Source organism: Melitaea cinxia, chromosome 6 (assembly GCF_905220565.1).
Source record: "Melitaea cinxia chromosome 6, ilMelCinx1.1, whole genome shotgun sequence".
In the NCBI taxonomy this organism is placed as follows: Eukaryota; Metazoa; Arthropoda; class Insecta; order Lepidoptera; family Nymphalidae; genus Melitaea; species Melitaea cinxia.
In genome coordinates, this window is record NC_059399.1 from 9,430,592 (window position 1) to 9,455,099 (window position 24,508).

Consider the following 24,508-nt stretch of genomic DNA (forward strand, 5'->3'; position numbering starts at 1 on the left):
TATACAATACTATGCCGCTTGAGATTTGGACATTGCAGATTTAATGCACATTTGAATCGTATGCGTATCATCTCATCGCCCGTTTGCCCACATTGCACCAACAACTCTACACAGTCTTTAGATCACATATTTTTTGAATGCTCCGCTTTTAATCTGGAACGCCTCTTATTTATAGCCAACTTGTTATCAACTTCTGGACCAAAAAATGTCCCGCGCAATACACAAGATTTATTGACTAATTTGGATAACTATACTAGTATATTTGAATTTATTTGCAATACTATCAATGATATTTGAAACAGGATCAGGACCTTCATTCATCGGATGTGAAATTTTATTTTGATATTTCAGGCTTCGGCCTATTACAGACTTGGTTTCGACCTCGCCTATCACTTATAGACAAAGAAGAGTAGACGAAAATATGAAATTTCAGACTTGGTTTCGGCCTTACTCTACCAGTCATCGAATCAGAAGAACAATAAAGTTACTTCAGACTTGGCTCCGGCCTTTTGATATATCAGAACGAAACTTACAAATTCAGACTAGGCTGTATGGATTATAGTCCTTTGCCTTTCCCTATTGGGGATAAATTTTAAAACAACAACATAAAATTTAAGAATCTGCTTGGATTTGAAATGTCGCAGCTGTTCAATTTTTTAAGTTGATTTTAACTTTATTTTTGTAAATGAGATCTTTTCTTTCCATCAGTTAAGTTTTTATCTTACTTTACTTTTTACTCAAGTTGACCTTTTATGTAAAAATTTAAGGGATAAAATCCAAAAAGTGACAATTTTTATTGGATTTGCATTGTTTGCTATGGAATCTACTGTTTCGGTTTCAAAGGTAAAATATATGAATTATGGTTTATGTTTTATAATATTACATATGTAAATAAGTAATATTATAAATGGTTTACTTTTACAGGGTGTATTTTTGTTTCCGAATGGATTTAAAAGAACAAAAAAATATAAAAAGAAACTTAAATGTAATCTCAATGAATGTTTATCTAAGGACCCTTGGTATGAAACATTTAAACGTAACTGGGAATTGATTGAAAGTCAACTTAAGGTAAGCATAAATAACGTATATGTCACTTTTAAATTAGTACATTCTGCTTAAAAAATTATGTATATTTAAGGAACTTCATGAACAAACATATAGTGTTTTACTGAATGATATTGTAAACTATGTAAAATTGATAAATCAAGAATATGAATATGATACATTGGAAGGGATTATATCTAGTGCCACATTACTGACTGGGGTCAACCAACCCGACCATGTGAATCAATTTTTAGCCCTCATAAACAAAATAAGGTTGGTGTTACATTTATTTGTGTTTTAATTATCTTAAGTAAGTAATAAAATTTCTGATTACTGATATGTTTGTTAATGTGTTATTTTTGTAGCTTTTTGTTGTCATATAATTATCAATAATTAAAATCTGGAGTAAACAATATAACAATAATAGGCATATGTCTGTGTAATATATATGTAAGCTGTGTGGCTAACACACATAAGTTCACGCCATTTCTGGCGCAAATTTCTGGAGGCCTATGTCCAGCTATGAACTGCGATAGGCTGAAGTGATGATGATGATTGTGTAATATATCTGATTTCCTTTTCAATTTGAATTTTAGTGAAGAGGTGACACCACATGTTGCCATGATCAATTCTCAAGATGCTCAAACAGTAAAACATTTAGTTGAAAATACTGTGTGGCAGTTGATACATGGACAAGATGTGCTGGTAAGATATAAATAAAACATTAAGCTATTTAATTAAGTCACCATAGTTTGTTTTGTAACAACATCTAAAATTCCATCTCTCATTCTATGCTATTATTAGCGAGAAATCTTGTTTGACTGTGAGTTTACAACCTGTCTGATGTATTTGGGAGAGAAAAGGTGACCTTAACACTATTGGTTGCAGATTTCATTTCCCCTAAAAACCAATATTTGTATTGTATAAATATCTGTTTGTGATATTGCTGAATGTCTTTCCAACCATGTCTCAAAGAGCAAGTAAAGTTGATGGACTCAGTTCTTGTCAAGGACATCCGAAAGTGATTATTAGTCATTGTAGGGAAATTATCTGCAAAACTTGAAATATAGTACCTAAAAATTACAGTTTCTTTAACCTATGACTTTTCTCTCGTGTATTTCACTTGTCATAGTTGTTATTAAAAATATTAGAATTTCCGTAACCTTTGACTTATCCCTTGAAGGTAGGAACGTCATAATTTAGCAGTGTTTACTGTTCATATGAAAAACGTACATACAAAGTATGCATGTGAAACTTATTTGGCAAACTAATTTTTAAGTCTCGTTTACATTTATACAAATCTAAAGCATTAGATTTCCGTTCCAGCGCCATCGACAAAAATGTTGCTATTTCATCAAAATAATGCCATTTCATCTAAACCATGCTGTTTCATCAAAACGTTGCCATTTCATTTGTAAAAATTTACCTTTATGCGCCTAAAGAAGTTTCACTTCAAAAGAAGAGTCAATCTTATTTGATATTCTTATATGATTTTAAATTTGTCAATTTGATTATTTATAGGATAATTCTGCTGATGAAGGCTTCGATAATGATATACCACAATTTAAAATAAAGAAAAATCAATGTACAGTAAAAACTCTGCTTAATTGGTATGAAGCAAAATACAAGAAACACTCACCAAAGAAACAAAAGTGTGCCAATTTAAAGAAAGCCTTGGTAATAATAATACCTGACTTTGAAAGCTTTAATTGTAATGTGTTACAAGATTTTGTAATGATTATTAGGTAAGCTTTATAAATTCATTTCAAATAAATAAATAAACACTTTGCACTTACAGATAAGTAAATATCCTGTTCGAAATTTAGAGCAGCCCAACTGGAGAAGTACCTCGACCTTACAGAAGATCAAAACTAAACAATATTGCTGCTTGAAAGCAGTGTAGTGTTGTGTTCCTGCGGTGAGTAAAGTGACTGGAGCTCTTGGGGGTGATTGGGGGTAATGTCGGCAACGCTCTTGCCATGCTTGTAGTGTTGCAGACGTCTATAGGCTACAGTAATCGCTATAAGGTGATTAATACCAGAAGGGTACACTTGTTTGCCAATTTAGTTGTAAAAAATTAACTTTTTTTCATATTAAAATATTAATAGTTTAATTTAAAGAATACAGTTTTTATTATTTTCCAATTTTCTTAGTGCCTTATAGGCTGTTATTAAACAGGCATAAATTAAAAACATAAACTTTAAATAATATAAACAATTTTATACTAAAATATTCAGATTGTTACACAATAAAAAAGCAATTGTTTATTTAAGTAACAAAAAAGTTCTGTTCAAACAGTAAATACATAAGAATGAATAATTTTTTTATAAATTTTAAGAATCTGAATTTCATCATTACAGCCTATACAGTCCACTGCTGGACATAGGCCTCCACAAGTTTACGCCAAAAATAACGTGAACTCGTGTTTTGCCCATAGTCACCTTGCTAGGCAGCTGTGTTGGTGATCGCAGGGGTTAATCTGAATTTACCCTGATGTATTTTTATTTAATGTACAACTAGGTCGGCAAACAAGCGTATGGCTTGCCTAATGGTAAGCAATTACCGTAGCTTATAGACACCTCCAAAACCGGAAGTATCGCAAGCACATTGCCAACCTACCCCCAAGCCCCCCAGAAGTTTGGTCACCTTACTTACTACTGGAACACAACATTGCTTGAAAGCAAGTATTATTTAGCTGTGATTTTCCGTAAGTTTCGGATACTTCCCCAGTCCGGCTGATCCAGATTTTGGGCAGGATTTGGGCAGGAGTTAAACAGTTGTTTATAATTAATGTGTTTTTTTAAATCAATAGTAAATAATTTTTTATTTATTTTTAGTTCTTATGTGCAGTTTCTGCCAATAGTGTTAATATTTGGAGTAGCAACATCAGTTTCAGCACTGCATAAGTCATTTCCGTACCATGTCTCATCAAAGCTGTTAATAAAAGTATTTCATTCACATCCTTCACATGTTTACATGAATCAAGTGAGTATCTTAATAAAAATTTATATATTGTAATAATTTTTGTACTTTTTACTGAAACCTATAACTCATGTAGCGTTATATATAGTAGGTGTATACATCAGGTATCAAATAACATAGTTAAATGTTGTATTTAAAATGAAATAATTTTTTAATAAGACATTCTACAATTTCTTATCCAGGCCTGTCTTAATATGAGCTATTGAGTTTGAGTAAGGTAGGTAAAATTCGTTATATTTTCTTACTGCAGTATGTTAACAGATTTACATATTAGATGTTATTAATTTTTCAATTGTGTCAAGTTCTAAAGAAGAGAATTTATGTATATGAATTTATATTGCACATTGTTTTTTACTTTTGTATTATCCTACCATATTTTAAAAATGTATAAGCCTGTTGAACGGTTGCTGATAAAATTATCTGATATATAACAATATTTAAAAGATGAAGCCTATAATATATTTTTGTCACTGTTAAACTTCACTTTATCAAGCAGATATTTTTATTAGTTTACATGTTAAATATTAGTTGAGGTTAAGCAGTACCTAAAATGATTTATTGTTTTAGTTTTATTTATATTTTTTTTTTTGTATTTTTCACTTCCAGGTTTTAGAAAAAATATTTTTAACTCATACAAATCCATTTCACTTAAGTGGAAAAGCATTTGAACTAATGACAGATGTATTTCTTTTTTATGACTTCTCTGTTACAGGCATAATTCAGAGCATTAAGGTATGTAAAAGTATAACTCGAAATATATATATTAATTACCAGTTAAAAAATGATTATACCAAAAACCTTTGCATGTTGCTTATCTGTGTTTTTAGATGTATATGATTTGTTATAAATATTTAACTATTTTCTTTTTAGTACTGTATGATTGATCATTACTTTGGAGATAATATAAAATCATTGTGTTGTCCTCGTGACAAAATTGAAGAGGCTGTCAATAATCTGACGATTTATGATTTAGAAAATATAAGACAGTTACTATCCTTCCGTCCATTCTTAGAAGTACAGGATTGTGAGACAAAAATTGGTCTATTTAAAGACGACGACTTTTTTAGAGAAGTTTTAACCAAAGAACTGTATAAGCTTCATGACTATATACACAGTTTTTATTTATGTATAAGATTACTGTCTGTGTTTGTTAAGGATCTACCAAAGAATACACTTGGAAAAACTGTAAGTAAAACAGTAATTATAACGATTAGACGTTGTTCTGTCTTATAAACTATCAAATGCGTAAAGCCTAAATAATATTTACGTTTTAAAATTTGCAAATTTCTGCTCAATTCTTACAATTTTTCAATTCCATAAGAACTTACAAAATATCAGAACTTTTTTTTTTTTTTTTTTTTTTTAAGAAATAATAAAAAATAACATAGCACGACTTGCCAAAAATTAAATTTTCACGAGAAATAAAAATGTGCCGACTACAGAAATAATCTTGTCGCAAAATAAATAACAACAGTGAAGAAGAAATAATTTTTTTTTCCATATTATTAGTGTTGTGTTATTTATATATTCGGTTGTCATTGCAAAAGCACGTATCGTCGTTACTGGTTCTATTTTTCATCGAAAACTTCAGTAAAACTTCGCATAGGTTAAGAAAAGTGTGTTCAAAGTGTAAACTGGTATCAAAGGAGTTCTGGTAGACATCATTCTCGGCGGCAAGCAGAAGGATTAGGTGAAGCAGCGTTCAAAGAGTTTTGCGTGAGCTTTTTGTATCATTGCTAACGTGGGTAGTTGTACAACATTTAGTGGGTGAGTGCTACCAACATAGCAGCACAGGATATTCTGAAAGTCAAAATCAACTCTGGCCGCCGGGTGTCACTGTCAGCTGACAGCTAATTCTTAATATTTGACAGCAAGGTCACATCTGACAGCAGTAATCTGACGGCTGACATTTGACAGCTGCCATTTGACAGTTGACATTTGACAGCTGACGGACGAAGGGAAGTCATTTGGCCTCATAGAATCGAAATCATTGAATCGAATAAGATCAATAAATCTTGAAAGGTGTTTAATCGATTAATATTTATTACGATATTAATACGAATTTTAAAGAGCAGTATTAGTGTAAAATCTGAAACATGGCAGATTCTAAAATATGTGACGCATGTCTAAAAGAATTAGCAAACATTCCATCTATGGATTGCTCACGCTGTATGGCCAGTTACCACCATTTTTGCGTAAACATCTCTCTGCCGGACTTCCATGATTTGTCCGCTATGTTTAAATCTGGATGGATTTGTGTGCAATGTCGCAGTCGCGAGCGCACAGGAGGTGATAATTCTAATACTCCAGTTCGTAGTAATAATAGTGGTGTCCTTGCATCTCCGCAATTGGAGTTCGTCACGCTGTAGCATATATTTTTAATAGCACGTAGTTTCGTTCCTGCTGATGTATAATAGCACAGTTATGCATTAGCGTTGCTATTTACTTTTTCTAGGCGACTGATTTAATTTTTGGAATACCCTCGTATCGTATTACGTTGCGGTGCACCTTAGGGGGTAGTTGTGTCGCGACACACTGGGTTTGCTGTATATAAGGCTCAGGACGTGTGTTGCGGGCCTTTTTGCTTTTGCTTTTTGCTCTTTTCTTTTTTTGGGTTAGATTCTCTCGCCGTCTTAAGAGCTGAGTGCAATTTATTGTGGGTGAGTCATTGTAGTTCTTATAGGTTTAAGCTTTGCTGAAGTGTAAGTTGATTTTGTGAGTTGTTGAAAAAGAAGATTAAGTTTCTGTAGGATTTTTTTTACTCTCTCTCTTGTGTCTCGTGTTAGGAGTTGTGGGTGACTCTCTAACCCAGCAAGCAATTTTCTAACACGTAGCACTGGCGCCCAACGTGGGGCCATTGTAGCATATATTTTTAATAGCACGTAGTTTCGTTCCTGCTGATGTATAATAGCACAGTTATGCATTAGCGTTGCTATTTACTTTTTCTAGGCGACTGATTTAATTTTTGGAATACCCTCGTATCGTATTACGTTGCGGTGCACCTTAGGGGGTAGTTGTGTCGCGACACACTGGGTTTGCTGTATATAAGGCTCAGGACGTGTGTTGCGGGCCTTTTTGCTTTTGCTTTTTGCTCTTTTCTTTTTTTGGGTTAGATTCTCTCGCCGTCTTAAGAGCTGAGTGCAATTTATTGTGGGTGAGTCATTGTAGTTCTTATAGGTTTAAGCTTTGCTGAAGTGTAAGTTGATTTTGTGAGTTGTTGAAAAAGAAGATTAAGTTTCTGTAGGATTTTTTTTACTCTCTCTCTTGTGTCTCGTGTTAGGAGTTGTGGGTGACTCTCTAACCCAGCAAGCAATTTTCTAACACGTAGCACTGGCGCCCAGCGTAAATTCTCTAATATTTAAAATTATTTGTTTGTCGGTGAATTATTTTAATTATTTTATTTTGTAGGGTATCGCATTGGCACTCAAATTTTTTTTTTTTTTTTCTTATTCCTGGCAAGTGGTTTTCTCTGGGTATATAAAGGATCTTGTCCTTGTGTCTTTGTGTGTTTTGTGAATTGTGTTAAATTATTACTTTTCATTTTTATTAATTAAATTTGATTACTGTTTCGTTTAGGTTGTGTATTTATATTGGTATGTTTAAAATTTAAAGTTAATATTTAAAAGTTTTTATTTGAATTTAAAAGATTTGTACGAACGTAGTCACGGTTTTTGCATTGTTAATCGTTCTTTGATAAAAAATTTCAGTTACCTACTTTTTGTATTAATTATTTCTTGCTCAATAATTTTTGCCGTAACTAAATTTTTTTTGACTACCCTCTATTAACGAATATTTTTGCTTACTTTGTACTTTCTTTGTTACTTTTTAACATTAATTTAAATCGAACTTTTATTTGTACTTTTTGTTTCGTTTAAATTTTATTATTGTGCTACGATGACTCACTTAATAAAATTCGTATCCCTTCCTAAGGCTGAGTTAGAATATGAGGTGGTTGTTCGGAATGAGGAGCCAGCTGCCACGGTTTTAGCTTTACGTAAACAAATATTACAATTGTCGGAATTGTTACCGTCAGAGGAGATTTTGGTCAGTCCGTTGGATATTATAACCGATTTGGGCGGTATTAGTGACACCTTGATAAAAGTGAAATCAATTATTAATTCTAATCCGAATTTTAATAGTTTATTGAGGGCAGAGAATTTGTTGGCTCATTTGTATCATAGGATTGGCAGATTGGATGAGGATGAGGTTAAGAAGAATAGGGACATTTACGATTTGTGTATTGATCAATTTAATAATTATTGTGGGGTAGTTAATAAATTAAAATCGTCTAATACATCTCCATTTCTTACAGTTTCTTCGTTATCATCTAGTAATCCCTTGAATGTAACGGTTCATTGTGATCATAACAGTTTAGGAGATTTAAGTAAAATTAAATTCGACGGTAAATCTTGTGTTCGCTCTTTTATACGCCGGGTTACGGAACATTGTACTATTCATCGCATTGCGGATGACAAAGTTTTATCTTTTGCGGTACAGCTGTTTGTTGGCGATGCTTTAAAATGGTATAGGAGTGTGTGTGCTGGGGTTTCAGAGTGGAAAGTAGTTTTAGAATATTTGCGTAGGGACTTCGATAAACCAGATTTTGATTACAAATTATTAAGGGAAATTCAAAATAGAACACAGGGGGTGAATGAGTCTATTGTAATTTATTTGGCTGTTATGGATGAAATGTTTAACAGATTAACTACTCCTCCTGAGGAAAAATTTAAATTAGAAATTTTATTACACAACGTTAGACCTTGTTACGCTGGGATGTTAGCGTCATCGGATATAACGTCAATTGATCAGCTTAGGAATGTGTGTCGTAATTATGAAAATGTTCAAAGTAGACTTTTAGATTTTCACGAACCACAGAATGTCTCGGATGATTTAGTTGCACCTGATTTAGCTTATAATACTGGCGTTAAAAACGTTTTTAAAAGTTCATTTAAAAAATTTAATTATTCGAATAATTTTAATAATCAGGGGTATAAAAATAATCGTTTTAATTCTGATCGTTTTGTTCCTTCAGCGCATAAATTCTCTCGTCAATTTTCGTCTCCTACCAACTCGTTTTACAATAATTCTCATACATCATTGCCGTCTCAGTGTAAACATTCTGTGTCTAGTAATAATAGCAATAGTAAAATTCAGCCGAGCATTAATTCCATCGGTGATCGCGCGTCGAATCGTACTGTTTATTGTCAACGTTGTAAATCGTTTTCTCACTCTTATGCCGATTGTTTTAAGGATCGGAATGTTGTGTTTTGTTTTGGTTGCGGAGAGCCTAATATGAAGCGTCCCGATTGTGTTAAATGTAAATCGAAATATAATAATGGGGTTAAAGATTCAAAAAACGAGTAAGTTGGAACCGAGTTAAAACTAGTAATAATGTTAATTTTTCAAAATCTGATTGGGATTCTTGGCTTAAAACAATTTCAATTTATTTTTTATCGTATAAATTAAACTCGGTTCTGTGTAATGATAATGGTATTGAAAATAGGCCTTATGCCGTTATACATATAGATGACATTAAGTTGTCGGGTCTCTTAGACACTGGTGCGTCTATATCAATTTTGGGGGGTAATTTTTATAAGGATTTCTTACAACGAGGTTATACTCTTTTTAAAGATAACATTATTTCTGCGGTTGTGGCTAACGGGAACAAGTTGTTTTCTCTTGGTTACTTGTGTTTACCGGTTGCGTTCGAAGATCAACTTCATTTTATAAAATTTTTTGTTTTTCCGGAAATTAATTCAGATATCATTTTAGGCATTGACTTTTGGAAAATATTCAAAATTTGTCCGAAATATATTAATTCAGTTAGTTTTAAACAAGAATCTATTTTGTGTAATAATTCGGATGACGTCATTACGGGTTATGAACATTTAAATAGCGATCAGCGTTCAATTGTTGATAGCATTATTAATCAGTTTCGTTCTGTTTCTTTTGAGCGGAAAGGTTTAGGGTTGACTACCGTGGTTACTCATAGAATTGATACGGGGGATGCTGTTCCCATTAAGCAAAGATATTATCGGATGTCTCCTGAGAAACAACGAATTCTTTCGGAGGAGGTTGATAAGATGCTTGAGTTGGATGTCATCGAACCCTGTCAGAGTGAGTGGAGTTCTCCGGTACTTTTGGTTCCTAAGGGAAAGGATACGGGTAGCTATCGGTTATGTTTGGATAGTCGGAAACTGAATGCGGTAACCAAAAAGGATGCATATAGTTTGCCTTATATATCAGAAATTTTAGATAATCTTAGGGATGCTCATTATTTGTCAACAATCGATTTTTGTAGTGCCTTCTTTCAAACTCAGATTCAGGAATCGGATAGGGATAAAACGGCTTTTTATATTCCGTCACGTGGTACATTCAGGTTTAAACGTATGGCGTTTGGTTTAACTAACGCACCTGCCACTCAACAGAGACTAGTAGATAAGTTGTTTGGAAACCGTTTCGGGGTTAAAGTTTGTTGTTATGTTGATGATTTAATAATTGCAACCGCGGATTTCAATGAACATGTTTCTATTTTATTACAAATATTGGAAATTTTAAAAGAATGTAATCTTACTATTAATTTTGATAAATGTCGTTTTTTTAGGAGTCAGTTGAAATATTTGGGGTATGTAATCGATAAACACGGGTTGCGTACGGACCCGGATAAGGTTTCTGCAATAGTTAATTTTCCCACTCCAACCAATGTTAAGGGTTTAAAACGTTTTTTAGGGACAGCGTCGTGGTATCGTCGTTTTATTAAGGATTTCAGTTCTTTGGCGGCACCGTTAAATAAATTAACTTCTACTCGTAAGGGTGCACCTCCATTTAAATAGACGGAGGAGGCGGATTGTTCTTTTAGAAAGCTTAAGGAGTGTTTGGTCTCTGCTCCTGTTCTCAGGTGTCCTAATTATAACGAACCTTTTGAAGTTCACACGGATGCGAGTAGTTATGGGATTGGTGCGATGCTCTCTCAGACCTTTGAAGGGAAAGAACATCCTGTTGCATATATGAGTAGGTCACTTACCAAGCCGGAACAAAATTATGGTATTACGGAACGAGAAACATTGGCGGTTTTGGCAGCGGTCGAACATTGGCGTTGTTATCTCGATAATGGTAAAAAATTTACAGTTTACACGGATCATAGTGCCCTTAAGTGGTTTTTATCATTGTCAAACCCGTCGGGTCGTTTGGCTCGGTGGAGTACTAGGTTATCAGAGTTTAACTTTGAGATTAAACATCGTAAGGGTTGTGATAATGTCATTCCTGACGCGTTGAGTCGTTCGGTTCCCGTGAGTAGTATATTTTCAATTTCAAATTATAAAGGTAATGATAAATGGTTTCTTAATATTTTTAATGGCTGCGCTAATAAGCCAGCATCGTTTCAAAATTATTGTATTAAAAATGATAAATTATTTAGATTGTCTAAAAATAAAAATTATTTAACATCGGAGTTTGATTGGAAGGAGGTGATTCCTATGGAACATCGTTCGGAAATAATATCAATTAATCATGATGTTCCCACTGCGGGTCATTTGGGTATGTTTAAAACTCTTAAAAGATTAAATTTAAAGTACTTTTGGCCGAAAATGTATAAAGATGTTTTAAATTATGTCAATAATTGTTCTAAGTGTCTAGAATATAAAGCTCAAAATCATTTGACATTAGGTGTCATGGGTCGTCCTAAGAATTGTGTCCGTCCTTGGCAGGTTATTTCAATTGACATTATGGGTCCATTGCCTATTAGTAGAAAACAAAATAATTATATATTGGTTGTAACTTGTTGTTTTTCAAAATTTTGTTTAATTTTCCCTATGAAGCGCGCAACTTCCAAAGTAATAATTAAGTTAATTGAGGATAATGTTTTCTTAGTTCATGGTATTCCACAGTCGGTAATATTGGATAATGGTACGCAATTCATTAGTAATGAGTGTATCAAATTTCTTAAAAGTTATAATGTTCCTAATGTTCATTTTACTCCACGTTATACTCCACAGGTTAATCCGGTTGAGAGATATAATCGTACTATTTTAACTTGTATTGCATCCTTTGTCGATGAGGATCATAGATCGTGGGATAGGTACTTACTTCAAATTCAATTTGCAATTAACAGCGCGGTGAATGAAACTACGGGTTTCACTCCGTCCTTTTTAGTTTTCGGTAGGGAGTTAGTGTCGTGTGGTTCGCATTATTTGGACTCTGATAGTATAGAAAATATGATTTTTACTCCTCGTGACTGTTATGCGGAGAACTTAGGTCGGTTGGCGAGTATTTTCGATAAAGTTCAATTTCGGTTGTATGCCGCTCATTTAAAAAATACTTCAAGTTATAATTTGCGTCGTAGGACTGCGGAATTTAATGTTGGTGATCTTGTTTATAAGAAAACTTACTTCTTGAGTGATAAAGATAAATACTTTTCTAAGAAATTAGCGCCTAAATTTATCAAATGTCGAATTGTTGGTAAAAGGTCTCCTCTTGTATACGTATTACAGGATATGAATGGTAAAGATCTTGGGGTTTGGCATATTAAAGATTTGAAGTTAACAGGAAGTTCTGGTAGTAAGGGTAATTGATATTGTATTTTCTTTTTGTTTTAAATCTATATTACGTATTCCATTTTTGAGACGGGTGATGATCTCATTTTTTTTTTATTTAGTGCTTATACAAGTACATGACTTATGATAGTTGTGTGTTGGGTACATCTCTAATGTACTTTTGGTGTTTATTTTTGTTGGGTTATTCCACTGAGCAATAACTTAATTTGTGTGTGTTGGGTGCATCTCTAACGTATCTACTCACTCAAAATTTTTTTTGTTTAAAGCCTACGCCATAAGTTGTTGTTGTTGTGTTACAACTTAACTCTGGAACGGGTGGCGATTCCACATATTATTTTATTCTATCGAATATATATTCGATTCTAATTGTGTTATGCACATTCTAAAGCCTACATCGGGAATACGGTATTAAATATGGATTAAAAAGAAAAAAAAAATTGTTAAATTAAAAATTTTAAGTAGCTGCTGAGTGGTGCTCATTTATAGACCGTCACTCTGAGTGTCAGGGCGTTAATTGTCTAGGTCGGTTAACGCACATTGATAGTTGAATTTCAGGATGTTGTATGTTAGTGACGTATGATTGGGTCGTAAGACAGTGTTGCAGTGAATTCAAAATTATATGTGGTGTTTTTGTAATTCGATTATCTCTTATGATTAATCTATCAAAAAAAAAAAAAATTTTTTTTCTCTTAGTATGGAGTTAAATTTTATAATCCCTTCCTGAGCTTACCAGATTCTCTCCTTACATTAGTTTTTTTTTTTTTAGAATTTTGCCAGAGATGCAAAATTCTTCTCTGTCGGGGGGGGGGTATTGTAGCATATATTTTTAATAGCACGTAGTTTCGTTCCTGCTGATGTATAATAGCACAGTTATGCATTAGCGTTGCTATTTACTTTTTCTAGGCGACTGATTTAATTTTTGGAATACCCTCGTATCGTATTACGTTGCGGTGCACCTTAGGGGGTAGTTGTGTCGCGACACACTGGGTTTGCTGTATATAAGGCTCAGGACGTGTGTTGCGGGCCTTTTTGCTTTTGCTTTTTGCTCTTTTCTTTTTTTGGGTTAGATTCTCTCGCCGTCTTAAGAGCTGAGTGCAATTTATTGTGGGTGAGTCATTGTAGTTCTTATAGGTTTAAGCTTTGCTGAAGTGTAAGTTGATTTTGTGAGTTGTTGAAAAAGAAGATTAAGTTTCTGTAGGATTTTTTTTACTCTCTCTCTTGTGTCTCGTGTTAGGAGTTGTGGGTGACTCTCTAACCCAGCAAGCAATTTTCTAACACGTAGCAACGCAACGCACGAGGACACGTACTGGGAACAGTTGCTCGTGCATATCGGCCAGCAACATACGTGACATTATCCGAGAAGAACTTCAAACGTTGTTTGCGAATAAAATCCAGCCCGAAATGACGGAGTTCCGCAACTCTATGTCTTCTATCGAGTTGTCGATGACTCACTTTAATGCTGAGCTTGAGAAAGTGAAGGCGGAGCAAGATGTGCAGTCTAAAATCATCAAGGGTCTAAAATCTGAGGTCGAATCATTAAGAACTACTAACCAAGAGTTGTCGTCTCGCGTAGCTCAAATTGATCGCCACGCGCGTTCTTCTAATATTGAAATTAATTGTGTCCCTGAGAATAAGGCGGAAAATTTAATTAACACGGTTATGCAGCTGGGAAAAGTGATTAAATGTCCAGTCAACGAGGCGCAAATTCACTACTGCTCTCGCGTTGCAAAGATGAACAACTCCAGTCCTCGCCCACGCTCCATATTAGTGAAATTTAATAGTCCGCGTCTGCGCGATGAGTTTCTTGCATCAACAATCAAGTTTAACAAAAGTAATCGAGATGACAAGTTGAATACCAGCCATCTGGGTATCGGAGGAATCAAAAAGACTGCCATTTATGTTGCGGAGCATCTTACGAGTGAGATCAAATCCCTACATGCTGTTACCCGTTCTCGAGCTCGTGAGCTTGGATATAAATACGTCTGGGTGCGTGATTCTAGAATATATTTGCGAAAGAACGAGCAGTCTAATCTAATTCATGTTAATAACATCGATTTGTTAAATAAGTTGTCATAATGTCGCTAAACTTGCTTTTTTTTTTACTGAAGGGCACTTTAAACTGTTTTTACCAAAATGTAAGAGGGCTTAAAACTAAAACTGTGGAACTTTTTAGTAATGTCGTTTGTTGTAACTTTGATGTAATAGTTTTTACGGAAACATGGTTAAATAGCAGTGTATCTGATACTGAATTATTCGATGATCGTTATTTAGTCTATAGGCGCGATCGTGAAAGCAGCGGTTTCCATGCTGATAAGTTGGGTGGTGGGGTTTTAATAGCTGTTTCTAAGCGTTTCCATTCCTTTCGTATATGTGCCTATGAATCGCACTGTGAGGATTTATGGGTTAAACTCGAACTGTTAAATACCAATGGTCAAACTGATTATCTGTACATTTGCACCGTTTATATTCCTCCCCCTGTACAAAAACATATCTTGGAACACTTCATTTTAAATACAAATCATATAATTGAAAGACTTAGCTCCTTCACCATAATCGTTCTTGGGGATTTTAACTTGGGTGGTCTGTGTTGGAATAAGACGACTGGCTCTGAACTGACTCCGATAACAACGAATAGCTTGTTGAATAACATGATTACTGATTTTATGTCATTAAATGCTCTTACACAGTATAATGGTTGTAAAAATAATAAAAACCGCGTTTTGGATCTAGTGATGAGCTCTCTGGTGATTTCCCAAATGGGCGTAAGCAAGGACCCTCTTTCCAGAATAGACCCATTACACCCTCCTATTGAGTTTTCCGTTAAAATTGACTTTCAGGAAAAGCTCGAATCTTGTATTAGGGCCAGGTTCCGCTTCTACAAAGCTGACTATGTCAAAATTACAAGTGCCCTGAATAATATTTCTTGGGAGAAAGAATTGTCGAGTTATGGTTGCGTTGATGATATGGTTGCACATTTTTATAAAGTTCTGAGAGTCATCATTGCTAAACATGTGCCCAAATCCAAACCACGGTCTAATAAATATCCGCTATGGTTTTCTGCAGCACTGATAAAAGTCGTCAATGAAAAATTTAAATATCGTGCCAAATATCGTAAATATGGCAACCCTCGTGATTTAATTATTTTTGAGTTGCTCAGGGAACGTTGCACGAAGCTTCATAATCTAAACTATAAATTGTATTTGAATAGACTGGAAACAACTTTGTCTTCAAACCCTAAACTTTTTTGGAGCTTTATCAAGCGCAAAAAGGGTAAGTCAAGTTCCTATCCTGCCACGATGTCTTTGGATGGCGAAGTGGCTTCTTCCGGCCCTGACATTTGCAATTTGTTCGCGTCACATTTTTCTTCCGTGTTTAACACAGATAGGATTCCAGTCCCCGACGAGTCTAATTTTCCACCAACTTCAACATATCTAACTGTGTTATCGGTAACAAAAGACCAAGTTTTTAGAATTTTAAAAAGACTTGACCCTACAAAGGGTGCTGGCTCCGACGGAGTACCTTCCATTTTTGCGATAAAATGTGCGGACGCCTTGGCTTTACCACTTTCAATTATTTTTAATCGGTCTCTTGGCTCTGGTGTCTTCCCATCGGCTTGGAAAAGTGCCCTTGTAATGCCATTGTTCAAAAGTGGTGATAGGTGTGAGGTACATAATTACAGGCCTATTTCTATACTTACGACTTTCGCGAAGGTTTTCGAGTCGGTGTTGTATCCGGCAATAGCATGTCAGTTCAAGCAGTTTATCGCAACCGAGCAGCACGGTTTCGTGAAATCGCGTTCTACGTCGACCAACTTGTTTTCCTTCGTTGAGGACCTTGCTGAGGGGGTTGATCATGGACATTCATACGACGCAATATACACTGACTTCAGCAAGGCCTTCGACAGAGTGAGTCATGGAATGCTCTTGCATAAACTCTCTTTCATCGGTGTCTCTGGTACGTTATTGAGCTGGTGTAGATCGTACTTGTCAAACAGACCTTCCAAAGTTGTTGTTGGTGGACACGCGTCGGGTGAATTCGTTGCTGCGTCCGGTGTGCCTCAGGGTTCACTGTTGGGTCCATTATTATTCAACATCTTCATTAACGACATTGGGAAATGCTTCCATGATTCTAAATTTTTGATGTTCGCTGATGATTTGAAGCTATATAGAACTGTGAATACCTCTGAGGATGTGCGTTCGTTGCAGAGTGATCTGAGCAATTTGGTGGAGTGGTGTGATGCGAACGGAATGAGCTTGAATCCGAATAAATGTCATGTGGTGCGATTCAGTAGGAAAAGAAATGCACTAACCAGAACCTATCACATTAATCATGTTCTGCTAAATGAATTCGACCACACTCGTGATTTGGGAGTGATCTTAGATAGTAAATTACGTTTTAACCTGCACATAGACGATATTGTAAATAGGGCTTTTCGGATGTTGGGCTTCGTTCTGCGCAACTGTAAGGAGTTTAAGAATCCCAGAACTAAAGTTACATTATACACCTGCCTCGTGCGTAGTATTCTGGAATATTGCAGTGTTGTGTGGAATCCACATTACAGTATCTATATTAATCGCCTAGAGAGCGTACAGAAGCGATTTTTATGGCACTTGTCCTATAGTTGCAACATGGCTGGAAATCTGCCTGATTACAACAATCGCCTAGCTCACTTTAACATTAAATCGCTTCGACATCGTAGAGAGCTGCATGAGATCAAATTTTTGTATAAACTCGTCAATGGAATTTTAGATACTCCTAACATATTGTCTAGTTTAAATTTTGTCATCCCCAAATTACCGCAACGACATATAAAACCTCCTTTTAAAATTAAAGGTGCAAAGTCAAATTTAGGCCAGTTTTCCCCGCTTAACCGAACTCTAAGGAGTTATAACAAGATCCACAATTTAAAAGTCTCTGATAGTAATGTTATAGACATTTTCTCGAACTACCCTAAACTGTTTAATAAGTTAGCGACTGAGCTTATTGGTGTCTAAGGTATAAGAAATTAAAACTTTTTCTCTTTTTTTGTATTATTCCTAATATTATATTATATTATTATTTTTATTGTGATTCTCATTATAAAATTAAATTAAATTTTAAATTTTATTTTCATAACGTTAACTTATCATGTATTGTATTGTATCAATTTTGGCTCTTATTGTATTAATTTTGTATTGATGAATTGATAAATTAAATTTGGTTCTATTTTATTCATAATTTTTATTGTAATATCAATTTCTTTGTTTTCATTGTATCAAATCAATTCAAATTATATTGTATTAATTTAAATCCTAATTTTTTTTTTATGGCACTGATTTTAATGTTGAATTTATTCATAATTTTATAATTGATTGTTTTATTATTAATCTTTAGTATTAATGTAAATTCTAGCGTATGATTATTAATTTTGTTAATTAATTTAAATTGGATTATTTTATTCTTAAATTTATTGTAATAATTTAATTTTCATTGATTTAATTCGATATGTTTTTGTAATGAAAAACTCTCATGTAAGCTGTATGTGCCTATAATTGAGGTATCACTCAATTGTTTGTACCCTGTGCTGATGATTATAGTGAATTTATTAGTGTCTACCTTGTTGGCGCATTATAATAAATAATAATAATAATAAATAATATGTAATGTTATATTATATTATTAGTATTGTTTTTCATTGTACACCTACACACTATTCTTTCTTGCACATACCAAGGTCGGCTGGTAGAAAATGCATTATCGTTAAGCCCCCCCCCCCTTTGTACACACTTGTATTAGTGTATTTATTGTACAATAAAGAATTTAAATAAATAAATAAAATAAAAATATAATATCTTAAATTTAAAAATAATCAAATGAAATCCATAGTCGTTCTTGAGTTATAGTGTAACTAAATAGATTAATTTATATGCAACAATATTATAAATCAAAATCCACGGAAATGTAAATATTAAATTAAAAAGACCAAATATAGTGTTTGATATACCTGTGGCGACATCTATCGCGCGAAATACGAACGACTACAAACTACGTAATTAAAGAAAAACTGACGTATGCTACATCGCGCTATCAGAGTTTTCAAAGTGAAAAAGTATATATACAAGATCCCGACAACAACCGTCGGGGCGTTAGCCCACCAGACACAACATCCGTCTGGCCGGAGGATCCATCACCATGTTCCTCATACTTCCAAACTGGTGACCCCGACGTGATTCTTCACACTACGTTTCACACGCATCACCAAACTGGTGACCCCGAGCATGAACATCAGCGCAGCCTTCGCAAGCTACGTCATCATGACGTCATCATCACTTGACCCCGAGCATGAACATCAGCGCAACCTTCATCGTCATCATCACTTCCTCAAGCTTTCGAGCAGCGAGAAGCATCCAACATCTACGGCTTCAGCTAGCCAGCATCTACGGCTACTACGAGTATCCTGACCACCAGCATGCAGCGGACGCGCATTCCTGGTCATCGCCCACAGCCTTCTCAAGCGACTTTGGCACAGCACACTGCACTTCGGCCGGTCAGCAAGCAGAGACGCACTTCTCTCCTGGTCGACGCAGCAGCCAGCCACTACGCAGTACTGCACCACTCCGACTCACTGGAGCATATGCAGCATTACCGCAGACAGTTCCGACTCACCGTGAACTATGCGGCATCTGGTTCCGACTCACTGGAACACTCCACTGGCCCGGCAAGCATCACATGATGAATGGACGACTTAACCTGCTATCGACCTCCGGTCTCGGAGGGGAGTGATGTGGCGACATCTATCGCGCGAAATACGAACGACTACAAACTACGTAATTAAAGAAAAACTGACGTATGCTACATCGCGCTATCAGAGTTTTCAAAGTGAAAAAGTATATATACAAGATCCCGACAACAACCGTGGGGGCGTTAGCCCGCCAGACACAACTTCCGTCTGGTGGAGGATCATCCCCTTTTCGATGGCGGACGTGATTCTTCACACCACGTTCCTCTCACTACCAAATACCTTAGTTTCTCCTAAAACGAGTAGAGCCAAATTTTCCTTTATAGCCCCTGAAAAAATTATCATAGCAAATTTAGCATTTCACACATTTTTCATTATGTCGGCTGTACTGGATTGAACTATTTGAACAAATCAAATAAAAAATTACTTTATTTTAATCGGCTTCAAAAGCACCTTTGAATCGTTATTTTAAAAATTAAAATAAAATTAGTTTTAGTTAATTATAGTTAAAAGTAATTTAGTTTTAGTTAATTAATTATAGTTGAGGAGAATCTACATTCCGAATCAGTGTTCGGAATGTAGATTCTACAGAGAAAAATCGGCAAGTTCGGTCGCAGTAACTAAAAAAAAATGTGATTTATTATAAGCCTAGCTGTGCCCGCGACTTCGTCGGCGTGGAATTTAATTTAAAAAAAAATCCGAAGAGCTATAAAATAAATACATTTCTAAAATAAAAGTAGCCTAAGTTATTCCTTACTACACCAGCTATCTGCCAGCGAAAGCTCCGTCAAAATCGGTCCAGCCGTTTCAGAGATTAGCCGGAACAGACAGACAGACATATAGACAAAAACTGTAAAAAATGGTATTTGGTATATGTAACTTGTATACATCCATATGAATTAAATAAAAAGCGGTTGTTTTATTATCACAAACAGACACTCCAATTTTATTTATTTGTATAGATTAGTGAATCCTTCATGATACCATAACCCCATAATATCCACACATCTTTATAATTAATATACTCTTATACTGAATAATAAGCTATAGCTATTAAATTATGTTTGATGAAAACTTAAAATTTTTAACTGACTTCAAAAAAAGGAGGGGGTTACTCAATTCGACCGTATGTATGTATATATATATATATATATATATATATATGTGTATGTTCGGGGATAACTCCGTCGTTCCGATTTTGATAATTCTTTTTTTGTTAAAAAGAAGATATCCCTAGTTTGGTACCATGATAAGGAAACCAGGATCTGATGATAGGATCCCAGAGAAATCGAGGGAAAAACTCGAAAATCCGAATAACTATTTACTGGGTGTACTGATTTTAATAATTTTTAATTTAATCGAAAGCCGATTTTTATCATGTGGTCACATTTAAATTTCATCGAGATTTGATTGCAACTTTTGGAGTAATCTTTGATAATGCGTATTTACTTGACTATTTTTTCGTCTGCCTACGTTGTATTACTTGTCGATATAATTGAAGTCCGTTTTTCTTCGGAAACACAATTATTAGTTCCATAGTTCTATACACTGAACCGAAGAGTTCATATACTGAGTGATTTTGACTTAACGCTAAAAAACTAATGAAATAGTTTATTGCTATTGCTAGCATAATGAATTCGCAGAGTTTGTTTATTTATTTGAACAAGTCTATAGTGAATTGTCATAATATAATGACGCATTAGTTCATCGACTGTGTTGGTGCAGTGGTATTGGTAGGCGCCTAAATGCGGTACGATAGCGGGTTCGATTCCCGCTCATATTGTACTTCTATTGCTCATACTATATTTTTACAATTGTTTGTTTCTTCAGCGTGTCTCAAAGAGCTCGAAAAAACCTGTAAATAGGTATATTCGCCAACCTGCAGTGAAGCAGTATGGTGTATTAAGCTCTGACTTTTTTCTTATGTCCGAGGTTATAGATAGACCTATGACCAGCAGTGCGATGTTGAAGACTGAATAGCGGTCCCTTGCTTAAAAGGTTTTCATAAACTGTGAAACCTTGTAGATCTTCAAGAAATATTATATGACATCAACATTATTTATGTTTTAATTTTTTTAGGTTCGAGAATTATATATAAAATGTTCCATGGAAAGTGTAACAAATAATGCACAATCATATAGAGATGCAATACAGCTATTGAAATTTCAGTCTCAAATGCAATTGATAGAGAGTATAAAAAATGCATTGAAAGAAATTAATTCATTCTTACAAGCAGACACCCTGGTGAAACCTCTACGTTCTACTCCGTCTAAAAATAATTTACACAATATTTCTCTCAAAAATGATCTTGGACTAGATTTTGCTAAAACAATTAGGATTCATTTATTAACTTTCTTGAGGCAATTAGAGAACGCCAGCAACGAAACCTCAGTATTAACTAATACAGTTATGGACACAGAAAATGACGTAGAAAATGTTAACTTACTAGGAAATAGATATAAATTAAAGGAGGTGAGAATATGTACATTGTCATAAATATACAACGTGTTATTAAAATGGCGTCCTTTCGTTCATGGCCATATAAAGATACGTGGAGGCATACATAGCCGATTTTATACGTGAAAATATGAAGCAGTAGTAAGTACAGCTCATTACTACAAACTTCAAAATCAACAAATTCGAAGAAAAAAAAAGTGTTGAAAAGACAACAATTACAACTAGTTATAAATAGCTGATTTAACAGTAAAACTTACGTGTCTTGGTCATGGACACAACACCAACGTACATACGACGGAAATTTTATAAATAATAATTATTTAATAATTAATTTTATGATTTTTATTAAAGCGTTTGGGGCGAGTTGCATATTTAGGTTATAATATCGATTTTGATATCGCAGTTAAACAGAAGGACGCCAGTTCAGTAACACGTTGAATATCTTTGTTTGCGTGTTTATTAAATTTAAGAATAATTTACAGCTCTAAAAGTTAATGTGTGTGTTGTATGTCATTTTCATATAATGTTTGTGATTTATTTTTCTTTCTCAACATCATACTCCACTTTATCCGTCACATATTCTTATTCACAACATTTAAATCCAAAAAGTTATAGTTTAAGGGTTAATCCTATAAGTAACTTATGTGCGCGATAAACTTCATCATCAACTGATACAATGAAAGCTTACGTTTAGAAAATTAAAAAGAAATATGTCTGGTACAGTCGGTTTAAGTATTAGAACAAAGATTTTAATGCATGTGGTTTTGTTATAGAAACAAATATGAAATTTGTTATTTTATAATTTTTCTATTGTAAACTCGAAATTATAATGTTTTGATTTTTTATTTGTTATTTTTAGAAGTTGTTAAAAGCCACAAGAGTCGAGAAAATCCAGTCCGAATACGAAATGATACGGTTGAGATTTGTGAGTTACTTGGAAGAAGTATTTACTAAAGGCTTGCAACCGCCACACACGCAAACATTCCACGAAATTATGTTCTTTAGTGACGTGTCTAGTGTTAAGAAGCAGATAGTGGGATCTCCCCGCGGCGCGATACACACGGCCCTGAGCAACCCGATACATTACTTACAGGTTTGTTATATTTCCATTGAGGTAGGGCACGGCGGATTATATCCTGCTCAAAATCTGGAGCAGCCCGATTAGGCTGTAAGGGTCGTTAACGTGCTTGCGATGCTTATTTATTTATTTATTTATTTATTCTTAATGTACACCAAAATACAGACACATATAAAGAAAGATACAATACAAGATGTACAAAGGCGATCTTATCGCTAAATAGCGATTTCTTCCAGATAACCTTTGGGTACTGGACACGATACAGTAGCAGCGGTTAGAAGTGTGCACAAATTAAGGAGGAAAAATCAATAATAAATAGATAAAAACTACGATATGATAGACTTACATGATGAGGATGCTTCTGTTGTTGCAGGGCGTCTTTAGGTAATAAGTTGCATTTTCTGAGAACATTTACCATAGTAATGTATATTTTTTTTTCACATCATCAGAAAGTAAAGATTTCAGCAAACAAAAAGCACACACACGCACACAAATAAATATTTTAAACAACACAATACAGTGTTTGGGACATAAATAGATGTTTTACGGATGTGATACGGTTGAGATTTGTGAGTTACTTGGAAGAAGTATTTACTAAAGGCTTGCAACCGCCACACACGCAAACATTCCACGAAATTATGTTCTTTAGTGACGTGTCTAGTGTTAAGAAGCAGATAGTGGGATCTCCCCGCGGCGCGATACACACGGCCCTGAGCAACCCGATACATTACTTACAGGTTTGTTATAATATTTCCATTGAGGTAGGGCACGGCGGATTATATCCTGCTCAAAATCTGGAGCAGCCCGTTTAGGCTGTAAGGGTCGTTAACGTGCTTGCGATGCTTCTGTTGTTGCAGGGCGTCTTTAGGTAATAAGTTGCATTTTCTGAGAACATTTACCATAGTAATGTATATTTTTTTTCACATCATCAGAAAGTAGAGATTTCAGCAAACAAAAAGCACACACACGCACACAAAAAAATATTTTAAACAAAACAATACAGTGTTTGGGACATAAAAAGATGTTTTAAAAAAAATCTTAAAACAAAAAACTTGTTTTTTTTTTTCACACGAATTTAGGATTATGTGTAAGTGTAAAAAAGTAAGTAAGTGTAAAAAAAATGTTGTAGATCTTTTTATTATTTACTATCATTTAACTTTTTTTCATATGACTTGTAGTTTGCTGCATGGTTACAGCATTAAAGAATATAGCCACCCCCTTTCTTCCCGTGGGTGTCGTAAGAGGCGACTAAGGGATAACACAGTTTCACTACCACCTTTGAACTTAAAAAGCCGACCGATGGCGGGATAACCATCCAACTGCTGGCTTTAAAATACACAGGCCGAAGACGCGCGCAGCGTCTTCGGTGCGACAAAGCCAGCTCTAACCAATAGCGAACGATATTCCTCAAGAATCGATTCTGGATCCATTATTTTTCTTGATTTGTATTAACAATATCGATAAAATTGGACAGTTGCCTTTTACTTTTTAGGATCTTTAATCCACGATATATTCACAAAAGCCCAAAGCGATTCGGACCATCTCTCCTCTTGGCGACGCTCGAATCTTATGAATATTGAAAGTACGCGTTTTACTACCTATCTTTTAAGCAAAAAATAAAAATAAGTGTAATTTTATAGGCGTCTTAAAAACTGTCTGTCAATTAATTCTAGGTCC

General features: G+C 34.6%; 1 protein-coding gene across 1 annotated transcript in view; it reads left to right on the plus strand.

Annotated features, from left to right (window-relative positions):
* Positions 1-612: 612 nt before the first annotated feature.
* LOC123654329 (origin recognition complex subunit 3) overlaps positions 613-24,508 on the plus strand; it is a 29,694-nt gene continuing 5,798 nt past the window's right edge. The window contains exons 1-10 of the mRNA XM_045590242.1: positions 613-843; positions 925-1,068; positions 1,139-1,317; positions 1,641-1,749; positions 2,566-2,789; positions 3,882-4,029; positions 4,633-4,758; positions 4,897-5,211; positions 21,376-21,768; positions 22,613-22,846. Of these exons, the coding sequence (XP_045446198.1) occupies positions 817-843; positions 925-1,068; positions 1,139-1,317; positions 1,641-1,749; positions 2,566-2,789; positions 3,882-4,029; positions 4,633-4,758; positions 4,897-5,211; positions 21,376-21,768; positions 22,613-22,846 (1,899 nt within the window). The 5' untranslated portion in view covers positions 613-816. The remainder of the gene's footprint in view (positions 844-924; positions 1,069-1,138; positions 1,318-1,640; positions 1,750-2,565; positions 2,790-3,881; positions 4,030-4,632; positions 4,759-4,896; positions 5,212-21,375; positions 21,769-22,612; positions 22,847-24,508) is intronic.